The 8,754-nt window shown below is 35.7% G+C and overlaps 3 protein-coding genes and 2 non-coding genes across 12 annotated transcripts in view; 2 read left to right on the top strand and 3 right to left on the bottom strand.

The window, feature by feature from the left end:
* LOC103867497 (nudix hydrolase 22, chloroplastic) overlaps window positions 1-5,615 on the bottom strand; it is a 19,075-nt gene extending 13,460 nt beyond the window's left edge. For 6 of the 7 annotated variants that reach the window (XM_018659360.2, XM_033291819.1, XM_033291817.1 and 3 more), the window contains exons 1-9: window positions 4,617-5,615; window positions 4,363-4,508; window positions 4,039-4,158; window positions 3,758-3,955; window positions 3,544-3,669; window positions 2,617-2,685; window positions 2,184-2,282; window positions 1,491-1,586; window positions 565-716 (exon numbers count right to left, since the gene is read on the bottom strand). In XM_018659360.2, the coding sequence (XP_018514876.1) occupies window positions 3,667-3,669; window positions 3,758-3,955; window positions 4,039-4,158; window positions 4,363-4,508; window positions 4,617-4,857 (708 nt within the window). In that variant the 5' untranslated portion in view covers window positions 4,858-5,615 and the 3' untranslated portion in view covers window positions 565-716; window positions 1,491-1,586; window positions 2,184-2,282; window positions 2,617-2,685; window positions 3,544-3,666. Of the gene's footprint in view, window positions 1-564; window positions 717-1,490; window positions 1,587-2,183; window positions 2,283-2,616; window positions 2,686-3,543; window positions 3,670-3,757; window positions 3,956-4,038; window positions 4,159-4,362; window positions 4,509-4,616 lie in introns of those variants that run through there. The other variant, XM_033291820.1, reaches the window with a different exon arrangement.
* Window positions 1-8,754, bottom strand: part of LOC117134085 — a 905,201-nt gene that overhangs the window by 553,457 nt on the left and 342,990 nt on the right. The gene's annotated exons all lie outside the window — the stretch shown is intronic.
* Window positions 1,669-1,740, top strand: TRNAP-UGG. The gene has a single exon. It is a non-coding gene; the product is annotated as a tRNA-Pro (tRNA).
* TRNAP-UGG lies at window positions 2,378-2,449 on the top strand. The gene has a single exon. It is a non-coding gene; the product is annotated as a tRNA-Pro (tRNA).
* Window positions 6,088-8,141, bottom strand: LOC103867495 (protein IQ-DOMAIN 1). Of its 2 annotated transcripts, none has more exons than XM_009145569.3 (6): window positions 7,936-8,123; window positions 7,371-7,454; window positions 7,164-7,286; window positions 6,862-7,089; window positions 6,643-6,756; window positions 6,088-6,567 (listed from the first exon to the last, which is right to left on the bottom strand). In XM_009145569.3, the coding sequence occupies exons 2-6, from the start codon at window positions 7,428-7,430 to the stop codon at window positions 6,295-6,297; spliced, it is 798 nt and encodes a 265-aa protein (XP_009143817.1). In that variant the 5' UTR covers window positions 7,431-7,454; window positions 7,936-8,123; the 3' UTR covers window positions 6,088-6,294. The 2 variants fall into 2 exon arrangements, with proteins under 2 accessions (XP_009143817.1, XP_009143818.1); XM_009145570.2 differs by having other exon boundaries at window positions 6,190-6,567; window positions 7,371-7,459; window positions 7,936-8,141.

Here is an 8,754-nt window from a genome sequence, read left to right as displayed (position 1 = left end):
TAAATGTCCTATGATGCACCCATAAATTTCTAAGAAGCAAATCCTACTGATTAAAATGTTTCACATTAAAACAAGGTCACATTAAAATGGCCAGCTGAGTAACATATCACAATATATTATATTGGCAGAGTGTGACCATTAAACATTGTGAATCAGAGATTTCACTTTCCAATGAAAATGGTCATTCTCTGGACTCTCAGTGGTGTAAAGGATCCCTCAGATTAATTAGATCTAGGGACATCTTGTTAATACTGAAATATATTCATCACGGAAAACAAAGGGAACTAAAACTGACTTTGACTAATAATATTTTCTTCTATAGCATTTTTTAACTATATTTTTTTCAATTCTCGGAATGCCCCCCAAGATTTTTTGATGTTTTGTATTAAAAGCAAGGTCAGCATTGTTAAGATGAAAAGTGTATTCATATTTGACTTTGCACACACCACGTTCAAGCAACAACATGCATTTTCCTTCAATTAAAGTAAGGCCAAATGATCACAACGCATTGTTAAGACTTCCACTATTTATAAAATTCTAAAGTCAACAAGATCTAGAATGTACCTTTGCTCTTGCATCAGTTGAATTAGTGTGATCCAGATTTGTTGATCTCCAATATCCGAAGCAGATCCTTTTTCATTCTGTCTTCTTTTTGTTAAATTCAGATTTGTTGATTGGTACACAACATGCTGAAGGACTTCCAAGAATTAGCTGCACTGCACCAAAAAGAAAAGGTCAACAGAGATCACAGCTCTCTTTGAACAAAGGATCGACGAGTTCATTATACAGAATTCCCCATAAAGAAACTTTTCAATATTGAAGAATAGTAAGAGAACTTTGATTGTTTTAATCTCAAAGTAAGAACTATGGTTCTTGGACAGTATGCATTTAACGTCAGCAATTATTATCCTAAAAATCTGAATGTTTTTGATCCAAATGCAAAGGCTATAACCTCGACAGCGGGAAATCAAATTTCAGTCATTAGATCAGGTTGCATGATACCACATCTATGCGGTTAAGAGATTCTAATGATTGATTTTTTTTTCTTACTAATCAAATGAAGAAAACAAGATCCAAATTGTACCTTTGCTATTAGATGCGTTTGCTTAGATTCTAATAAACAACCAGAAATGATTCTATTCAACCATCTACAAATTTTTTTTTCACATAAATCAAATTGAAAGATCAAAATGGCATTTCCAAGATATGATCGAATTAGCAGCATGCCTATAGTAATCTTAATTGAGTTGAAGTAGCAACAGGGCATTTGGTCTAGTGGTATGATTCTCGCTTTGGGTGCGAGAGGTTCCGAGTTCGATTCTCGGAATGCCCCCTTGACTTTTTGAACAGTTTATGTTTAGTTATGATAATTAAGTTTTGTTACCGACAATCCTATCTTCTACTGCCAGATTTTTTAAGATTAAACTCAACAGTTGGCCACTCCCTAGATTTTCACCATCAGTATATTACAAACAATCACAGCAACATACCTTTACATTCAGGATATGTGAATGAGATATCTAATCATATAATATCAGGCACTCACGACTGCAAAGCGGTATGCTCCCACATTTTCCAAGAAAGAGCTGCAGGAAACAAAATCAAGAATAACACCTTAAGTTACTAAGATTTCAAAGACCAGTATTTCAAATGCATTCATAAACAATCGGGCATTTGGTCTAGTGGTATGATTCTCGCTTTGGGTGCGAGAGGTCCCGAGTTCGATTCTCGGAATGCCCCTGTTGACTTTTTAAACAGTGCATGTTTGGTATGGTGCCAAATTTTTAAAAATCATATTCAATTCAACAGTTGACCAGTTCCTAGGATTTCACCATCAATAAATTACAACGATCAATGCAGTATACCTTCGCTTTCAGGTCATATGATTAAGATAACTAACCAGATAATATCAGAAAAGTCCTAGGATGCATACTTTTTTGGAGGGTCTTTTTTAAAATTATTTTGTTCTAAAACCCTCCAAAGTATGAAATTTTGTGATTTAAGAGATCCTTATTATGAGCTACGAAAGCTCAACAGATTTACCCATAAATTCTTCAGAAACAAATCCTACTGACCAAATTGTTTGTATCATAGTGCCTTTTTCTCTTATATTCAACTCAACAGTTGGCAACTCCCTAGACATTCAGCATCAGTATATATTACAAACAATCATGGCAACATACCTTTGCTTTCAGGGCATATGACTGAAATATCTAACCACATCATATCAGGCACAACTCACGACTGCAAAGCTGTATGATCCCACATTCTCCAAGAACAAGCTGCAGGAAACAAAACCAAAGATTAAGCCTATGTTTACAAAGTTAATAAAACTTCAAACACAACATAAGTATTTCAAATGCCTTCATAAACAATCGGGCATTTGGTCTAGTGGTATGATTCTCGCTTTGGGTGCGAGAGGTCCCGAGTTCGATTCTCGGAATGCCCCCATTGACTTTTTAGGTAGTGTATGTTCTGAATTCCAGCTAATTAAAATAAGAGACTTTGCTGTCTTTTGGTACCAGATTTTTCAAAGATCACGTTTACGATAGCAATTGACTTATCATTCCCCTAATTTTTGTACAGCTGTAAATTACAAACATCACCTCAACATACCTTTGCCTTCATGTCAAATGGTTTAGATTTGTCTTGATAATTTTCCAACTTGATAACGCAGGCAGTGTGCTGCAGGGAAGGAAACAAGCAAGCGCTACATTAATAAAAAATTCAGAACAGTTGCTTTTAACTAAAGTTCAGCTATACGGTGCAAAAGATCACAGGACCAGACAAAAACTTTCTCTTATGTATGAAGTACAAGAACTAGACATCAGGTATGGTGTATAATTATTCCTTATTTCATAGTGGGTAGTTTCCTTACATCAGAAAGTCCCATAAAATGTATGGCACACATATTATGTGAAATAGAAGCAAGGTAAAAACGAATTGAAACTAATGTAATGATTTCACAAGAGCTTCCACAAGTTGACTAATATATATATATATATCACTTTACAATGAAAATGAAACAGTGACTATCAGTTGTGAGACGCATCCAGCAAATCAGATCTTGTTAACTAATATATTTCACCACTAAAAGTAAACTAAGTGACTAAGACCCCACACTGACTTAATAGTAAGTGTTTTTTTAGCTTTTTAAATAATTTTCTCTAGCCATAGATCGATTCTTAAAACGTAGTTTTAGTTGGGAAAAGAAGAAGAGCATGATGATGAAATCCAACCGCAAGCAGAAACCAGGAATATAATTTACACCAACAGTGCTATCAACCAGATTTACTGAAGTAAGATAACACTCAAATGAACTTGACGATGATAACAACATGTAAGACAAGTTCCTACGTTAGAAAATCAACAGTAGAAGGAAGGAAATTGTTTATTTTTTTCACAAGCCTCAGCAAACCACTGTTTGTACAAATATCACATGGATATTCATCATTGCTCACAATTGAACATACAGCAGGACTGGCTTGGAAACAAAGTGCAGACAGAAGGAAACATTACAATTATATGTCATACAATGCTGACCTGGGAAAAGACTAAACAGAGACATCTCCAACGATCTTCCTCACCGAAAGGTTCATGTATATGTCCCAAGCAAGAACTCAGCACCTTCAGCTATCCATATAAACTAGTAGCCTTGTTCTGCATTCACTGGTAAAGAACATCATTTATAAGCTTATTGTCTTTTTGTTATAATGATTATATAAATAAACGACTAAGCAAAAATATGTCCGCCTACCATTCTGGGGTACTTAAAGTCAGGTATTCGTTCAATGAAAGCGGGTGGTCGTTGATACACCACAGATGCAACTCTTATCAAGATTCTAGCAGTTAAACCCCATATAACATAATCCTTATCTTCTGTATTGTAATCAAAGAAGTGAAGCAAATGCCTTTTCCCGTTCCACTCAATCTCCTCGGATCTCCGGTTCTCATCCTGTGTAAGATATTTTTCAACCACCGATACATAAAGACTTGCAACTATAAAGCATGCTTGATAGAAAAAGAAACGAAACTAACCTTCAGAAACATTTCAAGAGGTGCATCAAACACAGCTTCCACTTCAGCAGGATTTGGCGTTGGATTGAATGCTTTTCTATCCCATAATATTCCCACTACAGGAGTCACTCTAAGCAGATGCTGCATTGGAAAATGAAGCAAAGATAAGCAAAGTATTGCTCAGATTTGAAAGAAAAATGTTTTTCTCACTTCAAAAAAGCTAAACCAGACATAGAGCCTAAACCAACAATGGAACCAATGGTCTCCTACTACACTTCAAAATGCAAACTCGCCTAACCATCAACTATAACTCTGTGTGCTCGCAAAAGCTATATCAGACCATACCTGAGAGAGAAAAGGTTCGAGGAAAGCAACAACATCAACAAGCGAAGGGTGCAATCCAATCTCTTCCTCTGCCTCTCTGGTGGCAGTAACACCATCATCATCCTTATCACCCTCCTCTGCTTTACCACCCGGCAAAGAAACTTCTCCTACATCAAAAATTCAACCCATCATCCATACTATCAGTATCACATCCAAAGACGAGACCTTTAAATCAAAAGTGTCCAAATTTTTTAAAAAAAGGCAAAGTAACAAACCTGAGTGAGTAGACAATCCGGAAGCCCTCTTAGTGAGGATAACACGCAAATCGCCGTCGTCTCCTTCGAAGAGACAGATCAAGACAGCCGCTTTCTTCGCCGGAGAGATAGGTTTGTGAAACCCAACGTGGGAGATCAGTTTCCCGGTGCTCTCTTCTGCCTTGTATAGACGAAGCTGCTGCGCCAAGGCGAGGAGTCTGGATGATGCAGTTGAGATACTTTTCGCGGCTGCGGACTCCATGAAATTGCAAAGAATCACACTTGTCGAGAAGAGCTTATGTGGATAGAGACAGAGCAAACAGATTTTTTTTTTTTTTGGCCAATGACATACAAAGCTTGTTGCCCTACCCAACAAGTAGCTACGGTCTGATCAATTCTCTCAAGTTTGTCCTGTCCGGTCCGGTCCGGTCTGAATGTTAATTTCATAGATGATTGTAAACTAAACCAGAGGTTCGGTACCTATTTGGATTCAGAATAGTTTTTCTTGGATTTTGAATTTTGGGATTCAACATGTAGACCAATTTAGATTTTATATACGATTGAAGTCGAGGATTCGGTTAATAACACTAAATTTATTTACAATTGTTAACAAAAAACAAAACCTGTGATTACAATTCAATTGAGCCTAATTAATCACTGGAAACAGAATATGCAACCTCCAAATGCACGAGTCCGAATAACTATTGGTCAGTATCGGAGGTTCTTCTCCACGATCATTATTTGGCTTCAAATATAGAAAAGAAAATAATTTTTTTTCACTTTTCAAAATACCATCTCGTTAGATGGTATTTGTCTTTGCTGAGATTTCAGCTATAAACTATTTCTCAGATAATTCAGAATTATTCTTCATTTATTTTATGGATGAAATCCTAATTTTCCAATAAGAGTGGATTTAATAGAACTTGAATAAATGCCTAATACAATAAGCTTGGATTTAAAATGGGTTTTGGAAATACTACATTCAATAAAGAGGGATTTAGAAAAATTCTGGAATTCTCTCAAATCACAGGTCCAATAAGCCCCTCTTAATATTCTAATAGAATTTTAACCTAGAATTCAGATAATACATGAATCATATTCCTTCCGTTTCAAAATGATAAATATTTTAGCTTTTTTTATACAAATTAATAAAACATATTAAATTTCAATATTAAATGCATAATTTTCTTGATTATCTATTTCTTATAATTTTAAACCAATAAAAATTCAGAAAACGTAATTAATTTTTTTGAAATTTACAATTAGTCATTATTAATTGATAAAAATACAAAAAATATATGGAAGTTTTGAATATTTATTTCGAATATTGGTTTCGTTTTTATGTATTTATTCAGATGCTGTTTTCGAATTTTCAGATATTCATTCTGTTACGGATTGAGTTCGGATAATACAATATTATCCATTCAAACTTTTTTTTACAAATCTGATCGGATTTGAGTTTTTTTTCTTAAGCTTTAGATTTTCCTTCCTATGGAGACAAACTATTGCATGTATTAATAAACACAAACCAAGAATCACCGTCATGGCCTACATATCAAATTACATGTATTTACATCACATAACAGCAGAGACAGAACAGAACACAGACCAAAATAAATATACCAACTTCAAATCTTGCAATCTTGTACGTTTTGTATATTCATATACTCTTACATGCATACAGACTTTTAACTTAACTTCAGGCGCCTGGAAATGACAATCTCCGTGGTTTCACGGCGGCTCCAGAAGACGGAGCTTTGGCTGAGACTGATGATACTCTCTTTGCCGGTGAGTTTGACTTAGTTTCACTCTTGCAACAAACTGTCTTTAAACTCTTTGGTTTCTTAGGAGTCAAAGAGTATCTAACTTCCCAAGGACGAACAGCAATCCAACGCTCTTTCCAGCTCCAACCCCAATTAGTATTCCCCAGCTCATAACCCCCTAGCCACTGAGTCTTACCCTCTGCTTTCCACTGCTCAGAGAACATAATTAAAACTTTTATTTCTTCATATAGAAAGCCGCAAACAAGGAAATAAAAGGTTTATACCTGATGAGAGAAGGCATAAGCCAAGGCTCTTTCCCTCTTGATCGTTGCTTCTTCCCTTTGATGTATCCTCCCTAAGATCTCATCTTTTGTCTCTGCCCCACCATTCCATTCAACCTGCAATTGTACCAAACTCAGCCTGAGCTTTAGACTTCTCAAGAGAGAGCTCAATGCTGTGATTATTTTTGCGTTTGGGGAACAATGACAGAGTCTTATTATTACCTCAACATCGTGAAGCTTAGCCTCAAGCTTCTGCTGATTCTCTAATCTTTTATGCATCAGTCGACTTTCCATGACCATGCCAACTCGGCGAGCCTTTATCTGCGACTGTATCTTACTCCACGAGTGAAGATACTTCAATGTAACCGCCGCTTGCTTCTTCACTGGATGCTTTTCAGTCAACTCCTTTGCTCTTGCAATCCCTTTTAGACGCCTTAACATTTTTCTAGCCTGTGAGAAAGATAACATAAGTAAGCAGTTGATTTACTATAAGAAAGAAAAAAATAAAGGCAAACTAAATGCACCTTATAGGCTCTAAACGCAGACTGGATTCTAGTTGCAGCCCAATCCTCGCTACGGATAACTAGTGATGAAGCATGAGTACCCTTCTTCTTGGAAGCTTTTGATTTCACAGCAGTAGAAAGTCCCTGTCACAAAGGAAGGCCAAGTGAAACATTATTATAAAACAGAACTTCATCTGCATTGATGATCACACCAAATGTGAAACATACCTTTGTTTGTTTCCCTTTCTTTGATCCAATTATTGCCTTAAAAAAGTTTCCAGAACCCATCTCAGACTCTTGTCACCAAAACACCTTGTCTGTATACAAAATGCTGAGCATAAGATTCTGCTTTAAAACGGCTATACAAAAATTGCATCTTGCATCTGCCTCTCTAAGAATCTACTACTCAAGAGAAAACTCTTGTGTGCATACACAAAAATTGAATCTTTACTGCAAATACTGGACTGGGTTCTTGTAGTCACTACTCACTCATATACAGCCGAAAATCAACTAATCAAGTACCCAACAAAAAAAATTAGATTCAGCTGGAGAAAAGGGTGAAAACAATCCAAATGCTATTAGAGGAAATAAAGGTTCGAACTTTACCAAACCCAACACTATAAATGAGTAAGAAAAGCAACAAAAACTGAAGAATTCTCTAATTTAAATCCACAAACTTGACTAGTTTCCAGATCCAATCTACAACCATTGAAACCAGAAGGAACATTCCACTTTTTCAACTAAGGAGAGCTAAAGATAGATACTAGAAGGTAAGTAGGTAACGTCGACATACCTATAGAAGCTCGTGAAGATATTGAAGCAGATAGAACAAGCAAAAAACAGAACAGAGATATTGTGATTTAATGATTAAAGGATGGTTTTATTTTTCTCGGGGCCTGTAGTAAGGAAGAAGTAAAGGTGTACTTATAAAAAAGGGAAAATCATTACGGCGTCGTGACTTGTGGAGGAGAATATTATTATGAGGCTGGAATCACATTTTATTTTAGTATTTGTAAGCCAAAAAAATAAACAAATCATAATCAGTGGTTAATCTAATTAAAATGTCACAGTGTCACACCAACGACTACTAGGAATCAAGATTTGTCAGGTGGGATCTTTTTCTATCACGTTGTCTTACCGTCTATTTAAAGTTACCAAAAGCCAAAAACCATATATTGTCACGAAGAGTTTGTGATCACCACGGTTTGTTTTCATTTTTGCTAAAGATGTCGTAAGTTCTTTGATGACTAGTGTATACATTTATAAGTTGAAAGCGGTGATGTGATGGCGTATAAATTACTAGGCATCAAACGTGACTTTTGAAAACTAATATGGTTAGGAGTCAATGGATTAGTTATGAGAATTGCATTATATACAAATGATTAAATCACGTATTCGTACTTATATTTTGTCACTGGTTAAGCTGTTTTATGTATATGTAATTTGCATAATAGTATTTGGTATCAAATGTTGTTTCTAAGTGGTTGGTCTGATCACCAGCAAAATGATTGACAAGAAAAGCAGTGGTTATAGGCTTATAGCAGACTCATTTGACTTCCCCTGAGGGGTCCGAAGTTTCCAAAATCAATTGATTGCACCTACCAAATTTTGA

The sequence above is a fragment of the Brassica rapa genome, chromosome A05 (assembly GCF_000309985.2).
Source record: "Brassica rapa cultivar Chiifu-401-42 chromosome A05, CAAS_Brap_v3.01, whole genome shotgun sequence".
Taxonomy (NCBI): Eukaryota; Viridiplantae; Streptophyta; class Magnoliopsida; order Brassicales; family Brassicaceae; genus Brassica; species Brassica rapa.
The sequence above is the reverse complement of the archived record's forward strand: the minus strand, read 5'-3'. Positions and strand labels throughout refer to the sequence as shown.